Source organism: Ictidomys tridecemlineatus, chromosome 10 (genome assembly GCF_052094955.1).
Source record: "Ictidomys tridecemlineatus isolate mIctTri1 chromosome 10, mIctTri1.hap1, whole genome shotgun sequence".
Taxonomy (NCBI): Eukaryota; Metazoa; Chordata; class Mammalia; order Rodentia; family Sciuridae; genus Ictidomys; species Ictidomys tridecemlineatus.
Window position 1 is genome coordinate 32,042,216 of NC_135486.1, and position 27,763 is coordinate 32,069,978.

Genomic DNA, 27,763 nt, shown 5'->3' on the forward strand with positions numbered 1-27,763 from the left:
TAGCCAAAAGAACTAATGATGAATCTTTTTTTGTTTTCTGTTTCATTTTAAGAGTGAATTGTTTGGGAATGCTAACTTTGCTTTGGATTTTCGACTTTTTTTTAATGCAACTTTTGAAACATCATCGTTGTTTGCCGTCACTCACCCCACCCTAGTGCTTGAAATTTGAGCCACATGACACTTCTAGTGCCCCATGATCTCTTCCATGTTTGGTTTTGATTGTTGAGCAGTCATGTTTTATAGTTTGGGTTTTGTTTCCTCAAACCACTCATTCCTTGTTCTGTGGGCCACTTCTCACCACCTATCTTCTCATCCTCCTTTTCCTTCCCCTGATATAGATCAAAGTGGTCAGAGCGTTCCATAGTTCTGTAAGCATCCAGAAACTCGGGAACCAAGAATCCATCCACAACTTCATGACCCACCCTGAATTTGCCATAGATGAGGATTTGCCACAAACACCATTCCTGGATGAGCAAGAGGACAAAAGCCTTGAAAATGTTCCTACGACTGGGACTGGGGTGCTTCTGTTGGATGGTGAGGTCACTCCATACGCCAACCAGAACAACAACGCAGTGGAGAGCAGCCAAGTGCAAGTTGTCGCCTCCCATTCGGACAGCCCTCTCCAAAGCCTGGAGACATCAGTTTGAACTTCTTTTCTCTGACTCCCATCCCTGCTTTCCCAATCTCCTTTTTCATCCATCTCATCTATAAGGTGATGATGAGACTGTTCACTGTCATGTCAGCCACTCCCAAGTGTGTGAGAACCCCCACCCGACCATGAAGAAGCAAGAGCACAGGCCTGCAAGGATTCCAGCTTAACCTTGAGCTGGGGTTGGTAGCAGGACTTAGTCAAGTGCCAGGCAGGTAATGGTAGAATCTGCTCTTTGGGTATATCAGTTGGCCGTTTCTAAAGAAGTCACAACAGTCCTCCTGACATCACCCCAGCCCAGATTCTCCTGTGTTCACACACATGTCACCATCTCCTGACTTCAGGATTTTTTTTATCCTGAGTGTCTGCCATTTATAAGTCAAGTTGAGAGAGTGATGATCCACAAATGTGTTGAGGCAGGAATGGAATGTAAAAAATCAGCCGGAGAGTGATTGTTTTTAAAATGATTTTGCCCATTTTGAGTACTTAGACCTGAAGGCCTCCGGCTCTTTCTGCCCTCCCAAGGTTCTTTTAGTCTTTTGTAACCCTCATCTTCTTTTCTTTCTCTTTCTCTCTCTCTCTCTCTCTCTCTCTCTCTCTCTCTCTCTCTCTCTCTCTCTCTCTCAAGTTTTTTTAAAATTAAGAGAATGGAAAGGATGTGGATGAGTAGAGTCCACTTTGACCATTCTCCCTTCAAGCCCCAATTGAACACTCACATTCTAGAGGCAGACAGATTTCTTTGCTAAAAGGGTCAAGAGCTGGTAAGACTGTTTCCTTCTCTTTGCCAGGTTAGCTTCTACTTCTGAACTGCCTTCTTGTCAGGTAGCTGTGGTTTTTAAGTGCCAGGAAGGTCAGCCTTGACCATAAAGCTTGCATGTATGACATACAGTTTTACCATAGGCCAGAGCTTCCTCCTGTTCCTAAAGTGGCAGCAAAAGAATGAAGTGGGCATGGGCCTGCCTCCTGGAGGGACTTGGGTTTTGAAGATCAGAAGCATACAGGCCTAGGAGAAGGTAGACCATCCCAGCAAACAGTTATGGGGTCTTCCTTGAGGTGACCACTGCTTTCAAAGCCATCTGCCAAAACTCTTCCGGGGAAGGACCCAGTTGTTGGGGAAGTGAGTGTCGAGAGGCCTTGGGAAAGGCTGCAGAGCCACTCTGGCAGGATCTGAGGAAACTTCCCTGTAGGCATTCAAGACCTTGAGCTTAGGTTCCTGGGGACCAGCTTCCACATTCTCTCAGTCTCCTCTTTCTGCGCTTGCTGTGCCCACAACTTGCTCAGCCTCAGCCTTTTGCACATATTCCAGTTTTGCAGACACATATCCAAAGGGAGAGGCCCCTGTGTATTGTGCTGACTTAAAGGAGCAAAAGACCCACCCTGGCCTCCTCTCCTCCCTTCTCCCACATGTCCCCCTCAAGCCCCTCCCCAGCAGCATGCTCCTGCTGCTGCCCAGGAAAGCCCTGTGCCTTTTTGCCCTGAACACTGCCCAAAGCATCCCCTGCCCACCTGCCTCTCAGGAGTTGGGGACTTTGCTAGGAGACTTTTCAAAGTGTTCCTTACTGGGACAAGGTGGAGCCGAATTTGCAGGAGCTCCATTTTTATCCCTGCTGTTGACGTAAGCTCTTCTGTGCAGGTGGAGCTAATTCATATCCCCCATTCCCACTCCCCTTAGATAAATGAAGCCCCCCCACACCCTTTAGAGTGAGGGCAGTAAGGAGAGGGCTCCCTAGCCTCTTGGGAACTGCCAAATTTCCATTTGGGAGAGGAAGGTATCTGCACCTGTCCACTCCAGCGTTTTCTTCTTGATCCCTCCTCCCTCACCCCTTTCACCTGAGTTGTCCGAGGTAGGAAGAGTAGAGAAACAATACCCACTACACCTCCCCATTACTACACCATCCATCCTTGTAGGAAATAGGGGTTACATGCTTCAGCTATCTTCTCTCTGTCTTAAATGCTCATGGGGGGAAAACAGCTCACCCAAGGTGTTAGGTGTTCACATATATATTTATTAAGTACATTGGAAGATTTAATTCTGTCAAGTCTTTTATTACCTCAGATCATTTTGAAAAGCAAGCCAATAACAAGCTTTGGAGGCCATGTTACCATTCCTGCTCCCAAAAGACTCTCACGGTGCCTGAGGGCTTGTGTCTACTTTTTTAAAGTCAACAGTTTTTTTTTTTTTTTTTGGTGTGTGTTCTAGTTTCCATAGTAAGAGAGAAAATATAGAAATATTATGCAAAAAATATAGTTTTCTTTAGATCAGAAACTGATATTTTTGAGTCAGCCATATGTATTTTGTTTAAAGGATTTAAATAAAGTGCCGTCATGTAACCCTGTGGAAGGGAGTGCATAACCAGCTGTTCGACATGACAGGTGACTAGTATATTTGTAATTGGTTTAAAAACCAATACATCGTACTTCCTTTCTCCAAACAGCCATCTTTATACTTAGGGGGGAATAAAACTTGTTGGGTTCTAGACTTTTTTAATATAAATTTTGTTGATATGGAATTGAGTAAGTTTAAGTGTTTATGTGCATATGTTTTTTATATATAAGTTTTTTCTATTCAGTTTCAATGATCCAACTGGCAGTGAGTAAATATGGCATAAGTTAATAATACTTTTCCCCAAAATGGTGCTTTCGATTTGAAAAGGGTCTGATGGGGAGAAGGAGAAATGATCATCCTAGATTCCTCTCTTGATAAACCTAGAAAAACTGGTAGTGAACTGAGGATAGTAAGGGAAGCAGCCAGGAAGAAGGGAAGCAGCTGTCAGGAAATGAGCGAGCACTCCACTCCCTGCCCGCCCGCCCCAGTGCAGACATATGACCAGGCTTGTTCGGAACTAGTGGTTGGGATCAGAACCCCTCTGTTGGATTTGTGTTTGTCCAAGAATAAGCTGGCAGAGTGGCACCAAAGACATTGGTCTCTCCTGGTCTACGGGAACATTCTGATTTGGAGTTTGCATTTTTTTTATGGTTCTTCCACTTTGTCTCCCCCACCCCCCGGAGTTTTCCATTAGTGAGTTTTCATGCACGGATCTGATTTGTGACTCCTTTCTTCCTCTATAAAGATTTTGTGCAGTATATTAGAAGGGAGACAGAGCTCCAAATGGAAAACACAGTGACTGGTTCCAACCCTGGGTGACAGTCTCAGGTCTAGGTCCTTCCCACAGATGTCCTCTGTCCTCTGAAATGACTCTCCTATCCCTAAAGGTGTTAAGAAAGAGACCACCTAGAAGTCCCTCTGGGCACTTGTGGATTCTTTGGGGTTGGGTTTCTTCTTCCCTTCAAACTTCCAAGGGGAGAGTTTGCACAGACAAATCTGAGTGATTACCTCACTGCCAAAAACCCAGAGGGGCATGGCAAACTCAAATGTGCCAGAAAACCTCTTCCTGCATCCCTTTCCTTTCTTCCCCACATCCCTTGCCTTACAACTGAAGCCGCCCGGGTACCACCCCAATGTACACACTGCTCACCTTTCATATCACACTGCATTGGGGGTGGTGGGCGCTTATAAATAAATGCCTGCTGTTCTTAAGCCATTCTAGCCTCTTCCTCAGAATAGACCAGACTCCCTTACATTAGGCTCAGTGCCAGAACTTCTGCAGTCAGGCCTGCTGTCCCCTTTCCTCTTGATTAGGAGAGATGGAGCGAGATGAGCTCCCGTGACTGAATCGGCCTTTGGCTCATGCTTTCTCCCCAGATGTATATATGCCATATGTAAATATGCCATATATATGTGCCAACAAATCTATGTTGTTCCTTTCAAATCAGCACGCAGATAGGACTTTTGAGTTTCTTCTTCTTTTCAGTAACTAGTATAACTAGCACTGGTATTTTTGTACAAAAAAAGAAAACAACTAAAGGTTGACTATTGTGGTCTGCATGACAAACAAATGTTGATATCAAAGCAATGTGTACCCTAGTGTGTGTGGCCATAACTTACAGTTCAGCTTAACAGTGCACCCAACCGGTATTTGCATTTTGATATTATTTAAGCTCTATGTACAATGTTTTGCATGTATTTATATGGTTCTTAGGGAAAAAAAATGCTATAAACTGGCAAATCTGAAATTCAAATATGTTGTTCCACTGAGACGGGAAAAAGAGGAGTTTTAAAAGGGATAATTTTTTGGAATCAATAAAGCTTTTTTGCTGAGCAGAAACCAATACTGCCATGCACTGAGAATAAAAACCCATGCCCACTTGTAACTGTGCCATCCTCAATGTGTCTCCACTTTTGGGTCATGCCACTAGATACCGGTGAAGCTGAGAAGGGTACTGCCGCCACCACCCCATCAGAACAAGCACAGACCCGTCTTGTTCTGGCCTGCTGCCCTCCAGAGGGCTCACTGCCCTGTCTCAGGACCTTGGAGCACAAGCTCTGTTCCACCCACTGAGTAAAGGTGGTGAGAGTCCACACATGGGGAGCAGGGAATCCGGAGCTCTAGAAGGGATGAGCAAGAGGCAGAGCTGGCAACCTCTCTTCCCCTCTTTCTTAATGAACTGCTTTTGGGCATTTTCCTTATTGGCTGCTTTTCCTTCTGAGTTTCTCCTCCACCCACCTCTTCTCCCATAGGTTTTTGTTTTGTCTTGTTTTGTTTATGGTTCCATTCATTGAATCTCCAGCACGACTGATATCAGAACCCACTTTCAGGTCCAAACAGCTTCCTGGCAGATCATTTACCTGCTGAGTTTTCATATCTCAGATAACTCCTTCCTGAAGCTCTCATCCAGGTGCACAAATAAGTTCTGTTCTCTTTTAAAACACCACAGGTTAAAAAATAATAAAAGATCTTGTCTGCTCCCCAAGTTCCTTTATGGAAAGTGTGAGCTGAAGAATAGCTCCAACTCCCCTGGGAGTTTTCACAGGCTGATGCTGAAGGAGGAGCCAGCCTTCGCTGGAAAAGACACTGCAACCCTGCATCTTATCTCCACTTTTCTTGCCACAGACATGGACCTACACCCACTTAGTTTCTTAAAAATAGAGGCTCAGAGGGCTGGGGGTAGAGTGCTTGCCTAGCGTGCTCAAGGTCCTGAGTTCAATTTCCCAAACCACAAAAAATGAGAGAGACTGGTATTTTATTAATTAATATAAAATAAATTTAGCCAATCTTTGCAGCACAGGCCTGTAGTATCCCAGCTACTTGGGAGGCTGAGGCAGTAGCATCACATGTTCAAGGCCAGCCTGGGCAACTTAGTGAAACCCTGTCTTAAAATTAAAAGGGCAGGGGATGGAGTCATTAAAGAGTCATAAACCTGAAGTCTTTTTCCTTATGTTAATTTCCTTCCAAAATACTCTTGCTAGAAAAGACACCACACATATGCGCATGCACCTACAGAGTCCTTTCTAAAGCTCGGCCCTTTATTTCCCTTCTTGTGCTCTCATCTTGTCTTTGTTGAGCCTTAGATTTGCGCCCCTCTTCTATGCCACATAGAGAATCTTAAAAATCCAACCTCCTAACCCCAATGTGGTAAGGAATGGTGAAGAATGAACCTCTACTGTGTCATTCTGGCTGTGACCTCGTATCCTAAGACGCTGGTTCAATGGCGTATAAAGGCCTGCTCAGCTCCTTGGGTCAGGTGACTATGGAAGAGAACATGCTCTTCCCTTCTGTCTTTTTCCCTACCCCCAGTTCTAGAAAATAATTGCTTTGCCCTCCATCTTAGTAATGGTTTGTGAGCTCTCCTTTCTCCATTACCATATACTCTCCCTATGGTCACTGGTTGGTTTGAAGTTCTCTGCCAGTGGCGCCTGGTTCCCTCTGAAACGTACATGTGACCAGACAACTCCCTGGCTTACTCTGTCAGATCCAAAGAAGATAACTCAGTGGGTATCAGGGAGGTGGCTTCCAGCCTCTGACCTCGATCTATTAGGGCACAGCCTTCTTGTCACTGACAGGATGAGAATGGCGTGTCCTTCACCAGCAAATAGTTTTGGAACTCTGTCATAAATAAAACATGTAAACATGTTACTCTGTGTGGTGTCATTAACATCCAGTTGCCTCCAACATGGACCTAGAACACAAGAAGTAACAACCTGCTAAATTCATAGACTACAAAGCTTTTGCCTTGAAGAGTAGTGGATTCGGAGTTCTGTATCCTGATGTGCAGCCAGCCATAAGCAAGTCTTTACTTCTCTAAAACTTTTTTTTTTAAAAGAGAGAGTGAGAGAGGAGAGAGAGAGAGAGAGAGAGAGAGAGAGAATTTTTAATATTTATTTTTTAGTTCTCGGCGGACACAACATCTTTGTTGGTATGTGGTGCTGTGGATCGAACCTGGGCCGCACGCATGCCAGGCGAGCGCGCTACCGCTTGAGCCACATCCCCAGCCCCATCTCTAAAACTTTTTTCAAATAATACCTCCCTAGCCAGCACCACATCACTGTCCTTAGAAGTCACATATATGGAAGAGAAGGCTCTCTGGAGGACCTCTTACTGCCATGTCCTAAGAGGAGGGTGTCAAATCAGAATACCATTTCATTACTTACAGTAAAAAGCTCAAAGGCCCACATATTTGAAAAGTCATATTGTTGTAGGGACAAACGAGGCAAGGCACCAAAGATAGCAGGAAACAGTTTTATTTGGCTGCAGCCAGGTTCAGAGGGCACAGCTTTTGCTGTAATCAATCCCCTAAACCCCAAGTTCAGGGAGTTTCATAGTTTTATACCCAGCATGTAAAGGGAGGGGCTCAGAAGTTTACAGTCTGCAGAAGTTCACATAAAAGCAGCTTTTTCTTTCATTGTTTTGGGCAAGCTAACTCTTCAAGGACAACACCTGAGAAGGGGAGAGCTTCTTCTCCCCTTTCTTTTCTCCCCCTGCCAGCTGTTACCATGGGCCCATTTGTAACTTATCTTAAAAATGTAGACATCTCTGTGAAGCCAAGCTCAAGGCCAGAGGCCTTATTTGCACACTTCTTCAAAGTACTATACTGGATACGTTTGTGAAAAACTAGTAAGGGGGTGTCCAGCACCTGGAGTGCTGATACCTTCCCAGCCAATGGCCAAGTAAAACAGGGCGACGCAAAAATAGGAAGTTTATCTACATTGGACTTTTGCAAAGACTCTTTTGCTGACAGTCCTAAAATCAGTCTTGGTGAAGATTTCTGGAGAGGCCCAGTTAAGACTTTTCAGAGGAGAAAGTGGGTGCCACTTCAATATGACAACCAAAAATCTAACTTCTGCTTATGAAGCCTAAGCAAGGCAAATGCTTGAACTGTCTGAATGGCTGGTGCCGCCACACTTACAGGGGTGTATCCATCTCTACTCCAGAAGAATGTTCAAGCTCAAGTGCCACTTGGTAATTTGACACAAAGTCTCTCTCCAAGTTGCTTAAAGCCTCACTAACAGGCTTTCTGGGGCCACATAAATCATTTCCTTTTAACACACCTTTTTCCAACACAGCACAATTGTTTAGGTTAAGCCATGTGTGTGTTTGTGTGTATGTACTTTAACTGGGGTTGAGCCCAGGGGTACTGTACTTCTGAGCTATGTCCTCAGCCCTTTTTACTTTTTATTTTGAGACAGAGTCTCACTAAATTGCCCAGACTGACAAGTAGCTGGGATTACAGGCATGCACCAGTCCACCCGGATAGGTTAAGATTTCTTGCTATACTTAGACATAGGAGTAATACATTGGAAGACTGATTAGTGTTTTAAAACTCTAGATCTTCATGTCTTAGCCTGTTTGATTTTTGTGTTTGTTGCAGTGCTGGGGATGGAACCCAGGCCTCACACATGCTAGGCTACATCCCTAGCCCATTAGGGCTATTTAAAGATAGCATAGCCAGGCACAGTGGCACAGGTCTGCAATCCAAGCAGTTCAGGAGGATCCTGAGTTCAAAGCCAGCCTCAGCAAAAGTGAGGTGCTAAGCAACTCAGTGAGAGCCTGTCTCTAAATAAAATACAAAATTGGGCTGGGGATGTGGCTCAGTGGTCAGTGCCCCCGAGTTCAATCCCCAATACTCCCTCCCCCACAAAAAGCTTAAAGTTACTATATATGAAAACTTATTTGAAAGAGGAAGTAGGGCTGGGGAGGGAAGATGGAAGAAACTATCAATTGCCTTCAGCCATGCCTAAGAAGAGAAGACACACATCAGGGGTCATCCAAGACCTCTCATTTGAGGCAGGAATTCCTGCATCTTCCCTGTCAAACCTTTGAACTGAGGTACTGCTGACCAGGTAGGAAAGGGTTTGGATATATTTCTGCTCACCCTTTGATAAAGAAAATGAAACAGTAAAATCAGAGAGATGAAGTAAGAGTCTGATAGTTGGCAGAGAGCAAAGCAGGAGGCAAATGCCCAGATCTCAGCCCACCTCTTCCCTGGTACGATATTCCATCTCTATAAGACCATCAAACTATGTGAGTGATTTTCAGATTACACTGGGAAGATGAGAAAAAGACTCCTTAGAGACAATCGAGGTTTAACTAAAATAGCACTTCTTGGAAATTGTTCTTGGCTGGGCATAGTGACATACACCTATAATCCCAGCAGCTCGGGCGGCTGAGGCCGGCAGGAGGACTGCAAATTCAAAGCCAGCTTCAGCAACTTAGCAAAGCTTTAAGCAACTTAGAGAGAGACACTGTGTCAAATTTTTAAAAATTTTTTTAAAAGGGCTGAGTATGTGGTGAAACACTCCTGGGTTCAATTCCTGGCACCAAAAAAAAAAAAAAAATCTGGTTTGGAATGGTTAGGAATCCAAAAAATTTACCATTCCATTGGCAAAATCAGAGAGGAGAAATAAGACATGTTGTGTGGGGTAAGTGGGGAAGACCGTGGCCTGGCACAATCTTAACTCCTGCTAGTTTACCATGTGACCTTGGGGTTGGTCCAACTCCAAAACTTTCCATTCTTGCTCTAGCATCTAATTGTGGTTAAGGCCACTGGGGAATGTCTAGATGGAATTTCTCTTTCAATGCTTTATCTTCCCGAGAATGTAGCATAACTGAGTGCGTATTGAACCTGGCTGCATGCAGGGACATGTGTGGACAGACTTCCCTGCAGGCAGAGCCCCTGGTATTTGCAACAAAGGCAAATTGCTCCATAACTTGAAGTGCAAGAAATATGCTTCTTTCTCCATGGAACACAGCACTAAAGCAGCTTGCAGTCACCTAGATCTGAGATCTCTCTTGGTCATTTGTATGCTCTGGTCTCCTCCCCCATAGATATTAGTCTGCTCATTGAGTTAACAAGTAAAAAATTTACTGTGACAGACACTGTTGTATTTACAAAGGATAAACAAAGCAAAGTCCCTGACCTCTTTCAATTTAATCTCATGGAGAAGAGATAAAATCAGTAAATACAGAACATGTCAAGTGTTGATAAAGACTAGGGATAAAAGTAAGGTAGGTGAAGGGGAGTGGAGAGCGCAAGGTATGAGAATAAAAGAAAGTCAGGAAGTTCTCACTGAGAAAGAGACATTTGTGAAGACATTTGGAGGAGGTAAGAGAGTGAGGCATAGGGCATGGTAGGTGCAAAAGTCCTGAGACAGGAAAATTGGATTGGTTTGAGGACCTGCAAGGAGTCCAGGGGGGTAAACTAAAAACAATAAATTCTGAAACTGTAGGCCATTATAAGTTTGGCTTTTATGAAACAAACTCACTAGAGGGTTTTAACCAAGGACTGCAATGACCTAGCTTACAGTTCTACAGGGTCGTGCTGCTAGTCATGTGACTGCAATCTGGGGGAAATGGAAAGACCATGGCAGCATCAGCTGGGAAAAGAAGGGGGAAGTAGGCCCAAGCCTCGTGTGTGTGTGTGTGTGTGTGTGTGTGTGTGTGTGTGTTGCTGGGGATTGAACCTAGGGCCTCATGCATGCAAGGCAAGCACTCTACCAACTGAGTTATATCCCCAGCACCCCCAAGCCCTGTTTTGCTCAAATGAAACAAAAGGAAATGCTGGTTCAAAAGAAAGAAAGAAAACAAAAATGAAATGAAAATATGTTGCTTGCCACACTAACGTGTTGGGACACTCTGGTCAATGGGACAATATCGTAGTTAGTGAGTGAGGTATTTTACTCAAACCTTCAGGACATGAAGAAAAGCACCTGGGCCCCGGGCCTTCCTTCCCTGGCCTCTGTTCCATTGCCATGTGTGTCTGCTGTCTGGTCCCCAGGCAGGACCTCTGCTCTCCTCGCCTCCACAGAGACTCCCTGTGGCTGCCACCTGCTTCCTGATGTAACTGCCCACCCTGTTCCCTCTGCTGAGGGGTTCCCTCCTCCCTGCCAGGGCCTGGGATCAGCAAACCTGTGCTCCTGTGCATGAAGGAGGGACGGGTGGCCAGTCGGCTCCCAGCTCTGAGACAAGGGGAAGTCTCGGGACAGGTGGCAAACATTTGCTTCTCTGGACGCACCTCACGGCTATTACTGCTCTGGGGCACTCTGGCCGGTGGGTCTCCAGGGCCATGGGGGAGGCTGCCAAACAGAGCACCCCAGAGGACCAGGGAGACCGAGGCAGCCCTGCCACTGGGCACCAGGCTTACGGAAAGAGTTTTCTGGTCTGTTACCAATACCAACCCACCTCCTCCACCTGAGCTAAGGCTAAGAGGGGGGACGAAAATTCCCCTAGTCGGGTCACATTCCTCACTTCCAAGTCTTCTCAAGGGGCTCTGGGAGAGGCGGGGTGGGGATTGGGGGGTACAGGGAGCAGAGATGTGAGAGTAAAGTTCTCTCCTCACCCTGCTCTTCAAATCTTCAACTTAAAAGGAAGGAATTTGCTGCCTTTGTTCTCTGTTTCAGACTTGTCTGGGCTGGAGAGGCCTCAGGGACCCGAGCAAAGAAGTGCAGGGTAGGGTGGGGTTTCCTCCATGAAGGGCTCTCAGTCATCCTCTCTGGTTGTCCCAGCATCCAAACTTTCAAACAGAAAACCTACTGGGTTGTCTTTCACACAAGGCCATTGGGGCCTTTATATACATATATATATTTTTTTTTGGGGGGGGGGGAGTGCAGAAATACAACAGCTGCTACTAACACTTCTGTAGGCAAAGGAGACCAAACACAGGGTCACTATGAGGGCAGGGCAGTGCAAGGGTGGCCTTTTTCCTCTGGATGATGAGTTCACAGCAGGGAAAAGACTGGCCACTGATTTTGCCCTTACTTCCTCACTCCATTACACATTCAGGTCACAATTTCACAGCAAGAGAACTTCTCAGAGGGCCCAGCTGACTCTTCCAGTCAGGCACTGTGCTAGGGGACAGAGAGGCACCCTGCCCAGGAGGCCTGAGACAGACGTGAGAGCCAGGACTCTCCCTCCACAAGATGAGCCACACTGTTCCCAAACTGAGTGCACAGTGGTGGCCTGCGAACCATATTTTTCCTCTTAATAATTTTTAAATAGAAATGATGTTTGATCTTTGTCATCGTTTAAGTAGTAAAAGTCTGAAGAACAAAGTAATAAAAGACCTCAAGACCTAAACCCAGAAAGGACCAGAGTAAAGTATCAAAGTGCAACTTGATTGGAATTTTACAAGAGAAAAAGAAACTGCTGATAAAATAAAGGAATTGGTGTGGGGTGGAGGATAAAAAAAAAAAGAATAGAAGTAAAATCAGAAGAGTAAACAAGGGGAACAAAGAGAAGGGAGGAGAAATGGGCGAGGGAAAGTCAGTCAGTGAATGAATCTGACCTGACCCTCGTATGTTCATATATGAATGTATCACAGTGAATCTCATCTTCATGTTCATCACAAGACTCTAATTTTTAAAAAACTGCATATACATATATATATATATTAAATAATAGATGTATATATGTTACATATATATATTATTTTTTACAGACACAGACTGAGAGTTAAGGATACACTTTAAAAAAACTTTCCTTGAAATCAACTATATGGGGGCTGGGCATATGGCTCAAGCAGTAGCGCGCTCGCCTGGCATGCGTGCAGCCCGGGTTCAATCCTCAGCACCACATACCAACAAAGATGTTGTGTCCACCGAGAACTAAAAAATAAAAATTAAAATTAAAAAAAAAAGAAATCAACTCTATGTTGTTTATAATGATTAGGTTGTTGGATATATTTTACTAAGTGGATTTTCACTTTCTGGTCATTATTTTCATTAAACTTAAAAATTCTTAATTAAAAAAACAAAAGATTATTTCCTGGGACAGTAATGAATGACAGTGAGATAGAGACTTTTCAGTAGCCTTAGAACTACAAGAAGAGATTTCAACAGCATAATATTAACGAGAATATTTCTGGGCCAACCCTCTTCTGCTTAAATTTCCTTGATTTCGTCATTATTTTCCAAACCTAGTTCTCTAGATTTCTTGGATTCAGTAGGCTAGTTATAAATTTCCCCTTTTAAAGAAAATGCCCAAATCAAGTTCTATTGTTTGCAACAAGGACTGTTGAATATACTGGGCACAGCAGCACATGCCTGCAATCCCAGCAGCTCGGGGGCGCTGAGGCAGGAGGATTGAAAGTTCAAAGCCAGCCTCAGCAATTTAACAAGGCCCCAAGCAACCTCAGTGAGACCCTGTCTCTAAATAAAATACTAAAAAGAGCTGGGGATGTGGCTCAGTGGTTAAGCACCCTGGGTTTAATCACTGGTAGCAAAAAAAAAAATAGTTGAATAGTACAACATACAAAACATATACCACAAGGTCTTGTAGATGCACATCAAGGATTTTCCTTTCCTCTTTCCTCTCTTTCCTAGTTACATTATAAGTCCTTTAGAGGCTTATTTCTCTTCATTAACACCCTCTAAAAGGCTATTTAGCATGATACCTTGTACAAACAAGGCATTCAATGCCTCTTGTCTGAACTACACAATTAGTAAAACGGAATTCATTGCTGGTTTCACAAAGTTTCTACACCTTACAAAAATATAAAAAGGGCCTAGCAAGCAAATTGAAAACAGAGTTGGTGATATAGTTCTGGCCAACTTCTTTGGTTACAATCATTTAGATGCTTAGATAATAGGAAGAATCACATATGTTTATTTTTACCAAATAAACAGCTTGCAAATTTCTTAATGGGGCGGGGGGATTTTTGCAAAGGCCCAGAGGACCAAGGGATAATAAGTCAGGTCTACATCGAATGCAGGACACTGCCAGCCATGTAGCTAAACCCAGAGCCTGGTGCCTGCAGTGGGAGATGTCCCAGAATTATGTGTCTAAGGAGAAAGCAAAGGTAGGCAGGGGAAGCATCAAGGAGAGGGGCCAGGAAGGGACACCAATGGGAGAAGGGACGCCAATGAGAGCAGTTCATTAAGCCTATAAGTATGAGCTAATGAGACCGATGTCATAATAATAATACAAGAGCCCTCATTTAATAAGCTCTCATATATGCCAAGTCTTAAGCCAAGCATTCTTCATCATAGGTCCAATTAGTCTTCACAACAGCATTACATAAGAATTATTATTATTATTACAGTCGTTTTATATCCAAGGAAAAACCTAGAAAGAGTAGATGACCTGCCAAGATTCACCAGTTGGCAATTGACCATCTGAACCCAGGTGGACACTGTTCACGTCGTGCTTCTGTCCTCCCTAAGAGGACAGGTTCTTGTGTTAGCAACATGATTACACTAGCACACAGTCCCCAATCCCCATAAGAGGGCTTTGCTCCCTGCTGGGTATGGTGGTGCAAGCCTATAATCCCAGAGGCTCAGGAGGCTGAGGCAGGAAGATTAGAAGTTCAAAGCCAGCCTCAACAATTTAGCAAGACCGAATCTCAAAATATTTTTTTAAAAAGGCCTGGGGAGGGGCTGGGGATGTGGCTCAAGCGGTAGCGCGCTCGCCTGTCATGCATGCGGCCCGGGTTCAATCCTCAGCACCACATACCAACAAAGATGTTGTGTCCGCCGAGAACTAAAAAATAAATATTAAAAAAATTCTCTCTCTCTCTCTCTCCTCTCTCACTCTCTCTTTAAAAAAAAATAAATAAAAAAAAAATAAAAAGGCCTGGGGATGGGACTCAGTTATTAAGTGCCCCTGGGTTCGTTCATTTAATTCCCTGTACAAAAAAAATAAATAAATAAAAAGGAACTAACCTTTCTTCTTTATAATTACATAACATGCAACACCTAAAATCATTAGAAGTGGCTACAAAGAAACACTAGAACATCCGGGTTTAAAACACACGCTTTCCCAGGAGTGAGTGTTCTTCTACTGTTTTGATTAATCTTCTAGACACCTGTTTGGGGGTTTGTTTGTTTTTGTTTTGCTTTTGTACCGGAAATTGAACCCAGGGGGTGCTTTAGCACCAAGCTACCTCCCCGGCCCTTTTCATTTTTTATTTTAAGACTTTGTTTTAACGCATTGACTAGACAGATAATTTGTGCCATGGGGACAGACAGGAGGGCAGGATGATGGAGGGACAACAGCCTCAGCGTAGGACCCCTCTGAGGAGGTGTTCCCTCAGGGGTGGGGCAGAAGAGAATGTGAGGGCCAGAAGGAAGCTTATTTACCTGCAGCAGGTGGGGCAGGTAAAGGAAGTGAGGCCCTGAAACTATGACACACAGGAGCAGGCGCTTTAAACATTTTGTTTTTCTTGGTAACATAGTAGTCAGGGCTCTTCGATTTGTTCTATCTACCCTTTCCTTATCACCTTCCAGTTCCTAGTTCACGTACTATCCCTCATTGGTTACAATGGCTCGGGTTGCTGGCGCCAGCCACTGACCACCAGTGCAATAGGTCTTGTGAGAAGTCCCAGTTCTTACCCAGACCTGATCCAAAGGAGATGTGGGGCAGAGACCCGGGTTCCTGACAGGCACCGTGGCACATGCCTGTATCCCAGCAGCTCAGGAGGCTAAGTCCATTTCAAGACCAGCCTCAGCAAATTTGCAAGACTTGTCTCAAAATAAAAAGTAAAAAGCGCCCCTGGGTTCAATGCCCAGTACAAAAAAAAAAAAAAAGGAAGAAGGAAAGAGAGAGACCCAGAACCAGCTAGAACCAGCTGTGGCCAAGTCATCTCTGTTTCCTTCCAGGTCGGGCTCCTGGGAGGGAAGGCTGCCCTGGAGAGCCTGGCTGTTAGTCATGTCCCTGCCCTGGACAGCCTGGAGCATGGAAGGGCAGGTTGTCTTAGGGAAGCAGAGGACCCTGATGTCCCTTGGGAGGGGACAGGAGAGAGGCGTGGTAACCATCCGTCTGGGGATCTGCCTGCTTAGGGAAAGCGGGGTCCGACAGGCGCTTCACATCCTCACAGCTGTCTCAGAGGCCCCTTCTCACTGGGATTCCTTCCTAAGATGCAGCACCTTTGGAGATGAGAAGGTTCTCCCTTTGAACAATCTCCAAAGCTTGGGACCCTTCAGGTAGATCCTGGGGGGAACCATCTGTCCTCTGAGATGGGCCTGGGACCGGTCTGCAGAAGAGCCCTGCTAGCAGGAGGTGGTCAGCAGCCAGGTGCCTCTGACACAGGCCTTAAGGGAGCAGGGGTGGAAGAAATGACCTCCTGTGGCCCTGACAACCCAGACTCACCCCTGTTTGGGGGGGTAGCACCCTAGAGCAGAGGTTGTCAAAGCATGAAACACAGACCAGCGCTGTCAACATCACCTGGAAAGCTATTTTTAAAGCCTGTTCCTCTGTGCCTTTCACCCCCACACACGGAAGCAGGTGCCAGAGACACACACTTCTCTCTAAAAGCACCTCCCAGTACTCTCTCTCCACGAAAAAGCACCATGACCCCGGAGGCTTATAAAACTCTAAGTGTCTCAGAACCCAGGGTGGACAATCTCATCCCTGACTCTCCTCCCCATTTCTAATCACATGCAAGCCTGCCCAGGAAACGGCGGGCTGAGGATGGGTTGGTTTCCTTCTGTCTTAAGAAGATCAGCAGCATTTCCTGTGCCCTGTGCCTCATTAGCACGTCGGTGGTGTTGCTTCCTGTGGCTGACTCTGTGTTTCCATCGGGCAAAGTGGTTTGCTGTTTTTGCTCTGAGGTTCTGGAGGGTGGAGGATGACAAGTTTCTCACGGAGCCTTTCCTGGGCCTCTTGGCAGTTCCTCCCTCTGAGCCCCTCATGTTTGTACCAGAAGGCAGGGGCCGGACGTTCTCCCTGAGTGGCCTCACGCTGGGAACACCAGCGCCCGGATGAGAGCTCACCTCCACCTGCCCCAGGTAGAACCAAACCTGTTGTTTTTGTAGGTTGAATCTACTCAGCCTGGCATTTCAGGGAGTCTTTTGGGGGGGAAAGAAAGTTCGAGAATAGAAGATTGGAAACTTAAGAAAGAAAATTCAAAGACTTTTTTTTTTAATGGCAAAGAATTTTTATGAATAAAGACTTAGGAAGAGGAAAACTTGAGAGTAAATTTGTGAATTGGAGAACGTTTGGAGGACACAGCAGATGAGGATTTCTATCATGCTTATATTTTCTAAAAATACACCGAGTGGTTAAATTCAAAACTCGAACCAGTTCGCCTCTTCTCCTGGGAGTCAGCAACTTAGGACTAGGAGCAGACATGCTGGCTAGCTCGTTATGACTGAGGAAAGGCACAGGCTTCGAAGCCAGAGAGCACCTCAGAGGCTCTCCCAGGATGGATGTCACCAACCCAACCCTACGGCATAGCAAGAGTATCTTGCAGTCCAGCACTCCGCCGCGGGTGACTCTCGGCAGCCAGGAAGGGTGAGTGATCTGGGGTGATGAACTGCATTTTCCCCTGCTTTAGTCAGAAGCCTTGTCCACTCCAAGGATCCTTTAACCCAGCAGTGCTTTTGCTCCTCACGACCAGGCTCAGGTCCACTAAGAACACCAAGCTTAAGCTCAGCAACATTTGCTCGGAGTTGGGGGGAGGAAAAAAAGGAGATGTTGGGGGTGAAGAAAAATTGTTGGTTGGATTTCCTGGCCTGGTTGGATCTTTCTTCTCTCAGAGACCCTGACCTCTGTCCCCAATCTATAGAAACAAAAAGCCCATTGTCCTAAGGATATGTTTTTAGATCCTACAACCTAACCACACATAGAAAATGTAATAATGGATGTAATAGAGATATGTCTTTAGAGTGTAAAAACTCACAGAACTAACTGCAGTTGTAAATTCATTGCTAATGCTTTCAGTCCCATACAAACAAAAATAAAAGGTCCATCAGGAGTTGAAACTTTAGCAACTCTGATAGATATAAATTTCAGTGCTATGATAAAAATAAAAACCCAGGATCATAAATTTTAAAATTGCTTAGATTGGGGAAACAAATGTTATTATCAGAACCAAAACCCATCGCTTACAGGCGAACATGGGCCTTGATGAGGAATGAATTTGTAAAAGTTGTCACAAGGCTGAAGCACTCCTCCAAAACGACTTCTTTTTTAATATAATTTTTATTTTTTAACCAACAAATACAAATTGTGTCTATTTATTGTGTACAACATGTTGATCTAAAATATGTATTCATTGTGGGATGGCTAAATCGAGCTAAGTAATGGAGGCCCGATTTCACATACTGTTTCTTTTTGTGTATCTGTGATAATACTTGAAACCCACTGGAAGCAATGTGTTCAAGGGTACCACACATTATTTTTAACAATGCCATGCTTTATGATAGAGCTCCTGAACTTATTCCTTCAATCTAAATGAAATTTTGTATCCTTTGATCAACATCTCCACAGCCCCTGATAAACACCACTCTACCCTGCTTCTATGAGTTCAACTTTTTTAGATTCCACATATAAAGTGAGATTATGCAGCATTTGCCTTTCTGTGTCTGATTTATTCCACATAACATAATAACCTTCTGGTTCGTCCACATAGTCACAAAGATTTTCTCCCTTTCTAAGACTGAGTAGAATCCATGGTGTATATATACATCACATTCCCTTTCTCCATTCATCTGCTGATGGGCACTTAGATTGATTCCAAATCTTGGCTACTGTGATAATACTGCAGTGAACGTGGGACTGTGGACACCTCTCAATAAACGTGGGAGTGCAGCTGTACTGACTTCATTTACTTTGGGTCTATAGCCAGTAGTGGGATTGGTGAATCATGGGGTCGCTCTCTTTTTAATTTTTTGAAGAACTTTCATACTGTTTTCCATAATGGTGGTACTACCCTCAAAACGTTTTCTATTCATTTGTTTATCATTTCACTCACTCCTTCACTTAATAAATATTCATCAGGCTCCTGCTCGGTACTAGGCACTGTTGAAGGCACTAGGTGACCAGGACAGACAAGTCCATGACCTCCTGAAGCTAAGAGTGTCAGATGAAAAATAGATAAACAAATGAAGGTTTAATATAATCTCAACCCGTCGTAAATGCTTTGAAGGACACAACAGAATAGAGTAAGGAGATTGCAAGTAAAAGTGTGGCCAGGAAAGACTGAGGAGTTCACATGTCAGAAGAGACTTGAGTGAAGTGAGGGACTAAGCCATGCAGAGAGCTGGGAGAGGGAGAGAGAGATCTGAGACAGTCCTCTGCCTTGCATAGGAAGGAACAGCAAGGAGCCCTGGAGGTCAAGATCAGAGGAAAGGTAGTAGGAAATGAGATCAGAGGGTAGGCAGAGGCAAGATTATATGGAGCCATAAAATCCTTACTGGGCAGGGACTGTAGCCTTTCTTCCAAGGGTGACAGGAAGCCATGGAGGGCTACAAGCAGAGAAGGAACCCGGTCTGCCTTATTGTTTGCAATGATCATGCCGGCTCCTGTGGGGAAGATGGATGTGGGCCAAGAGGAAAACCAGGGCAGCCATTAGGAAGGTTATTGCAAAGTTCCAGGCGGAACTCATGCTGGCTGGGACCAGGGTGGAGGCAGGAGAGGAATAAGAGGTAACTGGGTTTGGGGTAGAGGTCCATGCCCAGGGTAAAGCAGACAGAATGTGCTGGTGAACTAGAAGGAGGGCATAAAGAAAAAGAGCAGTCAAGGATGGCACCAAGGAGCCAGACGCAGTGGCACACGCCTGTAATCCCAATGGCTCAGGAAACTGAGGTAGGAGAATTGTGAGTTCAAAGTCAGCCTCAGCCATGGCGAGGCCCTAAGCAACTCAATGAGACCTTGTCTCTAAATAAAATTCAAAATGGAGATGTGGCTCTGTGGTTAAGTGCCCCTGGATTTAAAAAAAAAATAATAATAAGTCACCAATGTTTCTGATCATGCCACTAGATGAGAAATACCAAAGGAGGAGGAGCAAGTAGCTAGCACTGTGGTGGGGGTCGGGGACAGGAGTGTGGGGCAGGGGAAGAAAAGAAAGGTGGATTATTAGCTTAGAATTTGGAGGACAGAAACCTTTCCTGGTAGTAATCTGGTTTCTAATGTTCGGGGGTGGCAGTTCAGTTACTGATTCCTGCTGTAACCTCCGCCGGCTGCTTCCTGTTTCAGTAGGTACAGCCGCCTGGGGCTGCTCTCATCTGAATCCATTTCAACACCCAAGCAAACAGAGGGTGACTCGGGCCCTGCCAGGGAATTGCAAGGTAGCGCAGAACTCGCACTGGTTCAGTTCTACACAACAGTCGGGTGTTGCCTGGAGACCAGCTCCACAAGTTGGGGGTTACTCAAGTTCACACAAGTTGCACTCTGTCACAGAGCCACTCCCTAATTGTGAGTTGGGTAACCTTCTCCTCCAAGCAAGCCAGGAATCCCAGGAGTGGGAATGAGGAGAAACAGGGGCAGAGGGATTTGATTTTGCAAGTTTGGAGGACAGTGTGACAGGGCTAAAAGAGCAAGATCTTTGAACCCTAGCAGACCTAGACTCACATTGCACCTCTGTGCCTTCCTACCTACGTAATCTCGGACAAGATACCTTTCCTGAGTCTAAATCTCGGGATCCCTGGCCTCAAAACAAGATAGGGTTGTTCTAAAGACTAAATAAGTTGCACATGCAAACCTCTGGCACTTGGTAGGCATTCTAAAGGAATGGTTCTCTTCTGCCATGTCCAAGTCCCCTCTCCTTGTAGTCCCTATTCAGAGATGACCCTCTCTTCCGCCCCTTGGTGTACTCCTCCTCGGCTTTCCTTGCTTGGGCTCCTGTTCCAAATCTTTGAGCTCTAACTCCTGAAGGAAACATTTTCTCCACCCACCTCCCCACCACCCCACAGCCAGCCGGAGCATGGCACTTGGTTTTCCTCCTAGAGATAACGACAAGAGCAGCATCATCTTTTCTGGGTTAGTGGGACTCCTGGCTGTCCTCCTGCTCATCACAGTGGCCTGCATCCTGTGGAACTGGAACAAACGGAAGAAGCGTGAGTCCTTGTATATCTTCAGTTGAGACATAGTAGGGCTAATCCTCCAGCCTGGCATGGCTCTGAGGAGTCCTCTGCCCTTACCTGGCACACTGGTCCTCAGTTGCAGTGCACTGGGATCAGAAGAACGTGGCTCAAGTGCCCCTGCAGCCAGTTTCACCCTCGTCCTGCCTCTGTCCATGAGTCCCCTATTCCTTTAGTTCAAACGGCACTGGAGGACAGTGTGGCAGAATTTCAAATGGAAATTCTGGCTCAAGTGTAAAAAGATAATTTTTTTTATGCTACCAGGTAGGGGTGGGGAACATTTCCAGGGAGCATCTTGTCCCCAAGAGTCCTCACAGTTGACCCGTGCCATGATCCCCATCTCTCTCACTGCTTTGCAGGGCGGGTTCCTTACCTCCCAGTGACTGCCATGCCCTCATTGACTCTGCCTCGACCCAGACCACGAGCCAAAAATATTTACGACCTCTTGCCTCAGCGGCAAGAAGAGCTGGGTAAGTTTTTCCTTCTGATCTGTGCAGTCCTGATACCTGAACTCCAGCTCCCAGAATGCACCTCTCTCCACCTGGAAGCAACTTGCTCCAAGCTTCCAGAGAGTGCTTCAGACAGCACTGAGAAGAAGGAGCTAGGTAGACTGTAAGCTGCACTCCAGGGGAGGCCCGGAGAGCTCTAAAAAGGAAGTGAGGATCATCCTGGCTTGGGGTTGTGGCTTTTCTTGACATTAAGGCAGCAGAGGAGAGCCGCATGTCCAGGTGTGGGGAGGACCTGCCTAAGGAGACCCTGGAGCCAGCCTCATGGGTAGCGATGGGGGAGTGCTCTGCAGGAGCTTCCAAGGAGGCCTCCGAGTCTCAGAGCACAGAAGCCTGGCAGGTCGGATCCTGTCATCACAGAACACCAGGCTCCGTCTGGAAATACCAGGTCCCACACAAACCCAGCTCAGCCACCACGCAGGGAGAGTTTGAGCTGAAGCACACAGAAGACTGACTATCTTCAGGTTTCATTCTCTGTCCTTTCAGGGAGACATCAGCCAAGGAGTATCCGCATGTTCAGTGCCGAGAGCCTCCTGTCCAGAAATTCCGACAGCCCGGAGCATATGGTAAGAGTCAAGTGAAGGATCGGGGTGTAGCTCAGTGACAAGGCACCTGCTGAGCATGTGGGAAGTCCTGATTGTATCCCCAGCCCTGGAAAAAAAAAAAAAAAAAAGTCAAGTGAAAAGACAAGCCCCCGAGAGAATGACAGGTCTCTGGCCAAAGAACTGAAGGGAATGAGTCGTAGGTCTCGGATCTGGTTTCACGACAAACAGCATGTCCTCTGGCCCTCACCTGGCAGGCCTATTAATAAATTGAGATGACCAGCTGCAGACCTCCCTACTGCCCAAGGAGAAAGAATTAAGAAAGACAGGAGCAAGTGCTTAGGGTTTTAAGAAAGGCAAAAGTATTCAAGTACATAATGTGGAACTGAAATTGACTGTTTTAACAAAGATGTGATAATGTGCTTATCCAGTGAGTGTCAGAGGTGGGTATCATTTTGAGTACCGATGACGCTATTGATACTCAAGACACTTAAAACCAAGCTCTGGGAGTTACTTCTAGGATTTGTGTCAAATTGTCTCCATGATCCTCAAAGCAAAAATCTCCATAAATCATTCATTCAGCCCTGAAGCCCTTGTAGAAAGTGTTTGATCAAATGAAGGTGTCTTGGTCCATTTGAGGTAATTTATTTTAATTTAAGTTTTTTTTTTTTTTTTTAGTTGTAGATGGAAAGAATGCCTTTATTTTATTTATTTTTTCATTTGGTGCTGAGGATTGAACCCAGTGCCTCACGCATGTGACTCAGCTCTGCCACTGAGCTACAGCCCCAGCCCCATTTAGGGTAACTTCTATTGGATAGAAGTTTATTTGTTTTGCCCTTCTGGAGACTGCAAAGTCCAAAATCAAGGGACTGCATCTGGTGAAGACCTTTTTGCTTGTTATAACATGATGAGGGAAAGAAAAGAGAGAGAAGAGGGAAGTATTCATCCTTTTATCAGGAACCCGCTTCTGTGATAACTAACTAGTGATAACTAACTGCCACGACAACAGCGTTAATCACCTCTTAAAGGTCCCACCTCTCAATACTGTTGCGACAGGGATTAAGACTTCCACACATGGGCAGGGAGCCGTGGCCCCCCACCTGTAATCCCAGTGGCTTGGGAAGCTGAGGCAGGAAGATCACATGTTCAAAACCAGCCCCAGGAAAAATGAAGCACTAAAGCAACTCAGTGAAACCCTGTCTCTAAATAAAATACAAAATAGGGCTGGGGATGGGACTCTGTGGTCGAGTGCCCCTGACTTCAATCTCCAGTACCAGAAAGAAAAACAATTGCTTCTACCCATGGACCTGGGGAGACCGTTCAGATCACCATGGGGACAGCCTCTGGGGTTACGAGCGGAGGGTTAGGATTCACAGAGGTAGTCCTGTGTGTTTTATAATCTCACTTTGAAGGTGGCTCCCGAGGATGATTTCAACAACAGTTTGGTGACCGTGGGGCTACTTTGAATGCCAGGGTCCTGATTCTCGTACACATGTTATTTGCTTGTTAAAAAACCAGTCCCTCTGGTTTTGCGGTCATCCTTGGGCAAGTGCAGCGAGACTGCTGGTGGACAATCTGTTGTCACTCGGCCTGTCATCATCCAGTTTCCCAGAAGTTTAGGTTCCTTTACCATGCAGCCACCCCACGTCACCACTTTTGCTTCCTCTTCCTCCTCCCACTCACTGGCCTCTACTCCTGCCTGTAACTTCCTGGGTAACGAGTCTGAGTGGCTGAGAAAGGGCAGAGCAGAGGAAATTCCCTGCCAAAGCCATTCGAAGACCTGGGTAGTCCCTGAGGACATTTTGCAGTTAGAACTTAGGTCCCAGACTTTTTTTTTTTTTTTTTTTTTTGTATTGGGAATTGAACCCAAGAGGGCTTTACCACTGAGCTCCATCCTCTGTCACTTAATTTTTAATTTTTAATTTTTTTTTTTTTATTTTGAGGCAGGATCTTACTAAGTGGTCATCCTTGGGCAAGTGCAGCGAGACTGCTGATGGACAATCTGTTGTCACTCGGCCCATCATCATCCAGTTTCCCAGAAATTTCGGTTTCTTTACTATGCAGCCACCCCATGTCACCACTTTTGCTTCCTCTTTTTCTAAATTACTTAAATTTTGCCATCCCCATGGTGATCTGAATGGTCTCCCCAAGTCCCTGTGCTGAAGTTTTGGGGTTTTTTTTTTTTTTTTTGGTACTGGAGATTGAACTCAGGGGCACTCGGCCACAGAGTCACATCCCAGGCCCTATTTTGTATTTTATTTAGAGACAGGGTCTCACTGAGTTGCTTCATGCTTCCCTAATTGCTAAATTCCTCTAATTCTTCCACTAAATTGCTGAACCCGCCTCAGCCTCCTGAGTCTCTGGGGTTACAGGCGTGTGCCACCAGGCTGCGTGACTCAAACTGTCTTAGGCCCACACAGATGTTTGGTTTGTACTCTGTAGTGTTTGAAGAACACGCTGAATGAGTTACCGACATGTGAGTATTGAAGACATTACAGATCGAAAAATCCAGATATCCAGCTTTTCTTGAAAATTCAGAAATTCTGGAAACATCAGACCAGGATCCCTAAATGGCAATGAGCAGCTGGAGCTGTGCACCAGTGTCCCCTTAGAAATAATAGCAAGCATTTCTTGGTGTCTTCGGTGTGCTATTCTAAGCGCCTTATATGTATCTGATCCTTTTATCTCTCACAAAAACCTTTATGAAATTGATACAATGATGATCCTCATTTGACAAATTAGAGAATAAAGACAGGAAGATGAGGTGAAGTGGTCTAACTCACTCAGCACCAATCTGAGCCTTTGCCTTTAGTCCCTGTGCCATACTGCTTCTCAGTGTGATCTGGGGACGGAGGCTCTCTCTAGTTTATGACACTTCCTCCCCACGCCCCACTGAACCCCCACACTGTGGCCAAAAGCCATTTGCAGCCTGTCATCCCACTTACATGATTGCACTTCTTAAACTCAATCCACGTCATTCTTACCTGTCTGACAGCTAGAGCCTTGTGGTCTGAGACCCCAGATAGAGGACTGAATGAAGGAACCAGGTGGCACTAGGAAGTGGTACACAGGGAAGAAGAGAGACATTGTCCACATTTCTACTTCCATCCTGTCACTTTCTCTTCTTCTTCACAGCCCTCCCAAGCAGAGAGCACCCTCCAGATGCACACAGCCCATATCCACACCATGGGGTACGCAGTTGGTGTCTACGACAATGCCACGGTGCCCCAGGTGTGCAGGAATGTCACTCCCTCGACACACTACGTCAATGTCAGAGCTTCCAGGGATGTCTCGAGCACTTCTTCAGAGGATTCAAATGATTATGTCAATGTCCCCACAGCAGAAACGATGGCTGGGACTCTAACTCCTAATGACAGCCTGCCTGAAAGTCTCCCTGTTCTTTCAAGCGCCCAGCAGTCGGACTTAACTGAGAAAAGACACCAGGGCTGTGGGGATGCCAGTGACTGTACCAGCTTTTGGGCTCCAGGAACTAAGGACAGCGATCCACTCAGCGATGGGGAGGATTCTTCTCAGACCTCAAATGACTATGTCAACATGACAGGTTTGGATCTCGAGGACAGCCAAGAGGAGTTGCCCTGGGTGGCTTTTCAAGGCTGCAGAGATTATGAGAATGTCCCACCAGCAGATCCCAAGGGAAGCCTGCAGCAAACTGAGGAAGAAGTGACATCTTCCAACACAGGCCATGAAGAGGAAAAGACAGATGGCCCGGGGACTGACATCCATCCTCTCACAAGGAATTCCCTATCTTCAGGGCACTGTGCATCCCCACTGAGTGAGGACTGTCAGATGAAACCTGAAGAAGAAATGTCACACGAAGACACTCACGACTATGAGAATGTGCTACCTGCCAAGTTAGGAGGCGGAGACAGGGAGCAGGGGCCTGGTGCTCAGCATCCTCCTGATGAATGAATACCGTTGTCCAGCTGGAAAGCCACACGAAGTGGTCTCTCCTGTTGGTTCCTCAGCCGCTGAAGAGTCTCTAGTGAAGACCCTTGACCACCCTCCTCTGTCAGTGGATTCCCTTGGTTAGATTAGCCAGAGGCTGAAAGGAGCTAGAAGCTCAAAGGCTGCCCGAAGGCAAAGGTTTGGGAAATCCAGGAAGGAATGCTTCTCCAGCAAAGTGCTGTTGTCTCTCAGGCCAGCCTAAGAATGTCTGCTGGAACTGCCCTTCCCGACTGTTGGGAAATAGGAGAGTACTTAGCACCCAGAGGAAGAGGGCTGATCACCTGCACCAATACCAGCAGGTGGCAAGGGTGTAGATTATTTTGTGATCCAGGCAGAGACCTAAGGAAAGGAGAAGTTGTTTTAAAAAGTATAGACAACAAAATGCTGGTGAGGATGCAAAACAACGGGAATTCTCATCCTCACCAATTCTCATTCTCACTATTTTGAAAAACTGTATGGCGGTTTCTTATAAGGATCTAGCTATGGGAGGCAGCCATTTCACTACCAGAAACTGACCCAAGTCAACTGGAATCTTACACTCACACAAAAACCTACACATGACGGTTTAATAGCAGTTTCATTAATAATTGCAAAAAAATAGAAATAATCCAGATGTGCTTCCACAGAAGAATGGATAAACCAACTGTGGATATTCAATCCATGAGCGGCTATGAGCCTGTCCATACTCAGCAGGAAAAAGGAATGAACCATTGGTTCAAATAACAACATGCTCTTACATGCATTTTGCTAAGTGAAAGAGGCTTAGACTTAAAGAGCTCCATATTTGTAAGACATTCAGAAAAAGGTAAAGTAATAGGAATGGAAAATATGTCCGTGTGGAGAAAGGAGGCGCTCACTATGAGGACCTGCACAAGGGAATCTTTAGGTGACAGACTGTTCTACATGGTACTTTGGTGGCGGGTTTATAACTGTATACATTTATCAAAACACAGAGAAGCACATACCAAGAAGAGAGACTTTTATTTATGTGAATATAAAAAAGATAATCAGGCTATCCTGAAAACTCAGAGTATGACAAATGAGTCTAGTTGTATAACAAATGTATAACATAACCTCATTGAAGGGAGTGAGGGATTAAAAAAAAAAAACTAAAACTTGGAAAGCAATGTTTTGGCTTAAAATTATAAGATTAAAATCAGAAAGAACTGTATACAAACAGTGCAGTATTGTTGGCAAATTGTCTTGCACAGATACGGGGTTGGCAATTCTGAAACTACTTTGTGTACTAGGGTTGTACAGATAAATAAATCTACTGTTGATAAAGAGAGAGAGGTTTCTCACTGGCCCAGAAAGAAACAACAATGAGGTAGGGAAAGCTAGGAGGGACCCTGCGAGGTTGCATTAGAGTTGGCAATACAGCTTGAACGCTTGTTCATTTTAATAAGTATACAAAGAAATAAATATGTATACATAAGCGTATACAAACATATGCTTCCTAGTATTGTCTATTAAGAGGGCCAAGAAGTAATGACACCCCAGCAGCAATGACCACACTCAGCACCCAGATCTTAGTTTCAAAATGCTATTCTCCAACAAAAGGAACCCAAGTCCCTTGGAGAAATGGCTAGTTCTGGGGCTGAGATGGAGAAAATGCAGAATGAGCTTGCGTATCTTACAGAAAAGGAGTGGAAGAGAGAGAGAGAGAGGGAAGAGATGACCACATGTCAAAAAAAAATGCACCTGGCAGGCGTGGTAGCACATGCCTAAAATCCCAGAGACTCTGGAGGATTGCAAGTTCCAGGCCAGCCTGGGCAACTTAACAAGACCCTATCTCAAATAAAAAGGGTTGGGGGTGTAGCTCAGTGATGGGGTATCCCTTGGTACAAACCTCATTACCAAGGGGGGAAAAAAAAAGATCCAACTAAAAGAGCTCCCAAAGACAAATTGAGAACAATTTGAGCAAGAAAAATAAAAAAAAATTATAATACTGACTGAGTTCAATCCCCGG

General features: G+C 45.4%; 2 protein-coding genes across 6 annotated transcripts in view; both read left to right on the plus strand.

Annotated features, from left to right (window-relative positions):
* The window catches only part of Atp2b4 (ATPase plasma membrane Ca2+ transporting 4), a 93,511-nt gene extending 88,650 nt beyond the window's left edge, over window positions 1-4,861 (plus strand). For 3 of the 5 annotated variants that reach the window (XM_005330316.5, XM_013360792.4, XM_040277991.2), the window contains one exon: window positions 339-4,861. In XM_005330316.5, coding sequence (XP_005330373.1) covers window positions 339-647 — 309 coding nt within the window. In that variant the 3' untranslated portion in view covers window positions 648-4,861. The remainder of the gene's footprint in view (window positions 1-338) is intronic. The other 2 variants (XM_040277992.2, XM_021729849.3) reach the window with 1 other exon arrangement.
* Window positions 4,862-16,435: 11,574 nt separating this feature from the next.
* Window positions 16,436-27,477, plus strand: Lax1 (lymphocyte transmembrane adaptor 1). Its single transcript, XM_013360776.4, has 5 exons — window positions 16,436-17,211; window positions 20,613-20,756; window positions 21,140-21,250; window positions 21,773-21,852; window positions 24,964-27,477. The coding sequence occupies exons 2-5, from the start codon at window positions 20,624-20,626 to the stop codon at window positions 25,756-25,758; spliced, it is 1,119 nt and encodes a 372-aa protein (XP_013216230.3). The 5' UTR covers window positions 16,436-17,211; window positions 20,613-20,623; the 3' UTR covers window positions 25,759-27,477.
* The last annotated feature ends 286 nt before the right edge of the window (window positions 27,478-27,763 follow it).

Excerpts from the sequence above, each read along its gene's own strand:
- Lax1 (XM_013360776.4), top strand. The coding sequence starts at position 20,624 with ATGGCACTTGGTTTTCCTCCTAGAGATAACGACAAGAGCAGCATCATC. Across the intron at positions 20,757-21,139 it reads CTGGAACAAACGGAAGAAGC|GGCGGGTTCCTTACCTCCCA; the intron begins GTGAGTCCTTGT and ends ACTGCTTTGCAG. Across the intron at positions 21,853-24,963 it reads CCGACAGCCCGGAGCATATG|CCCTCCCAAGCAGAGAGCAC; the intron begins GTAAGAGTCAAG and ends TCTTCTTCACAG.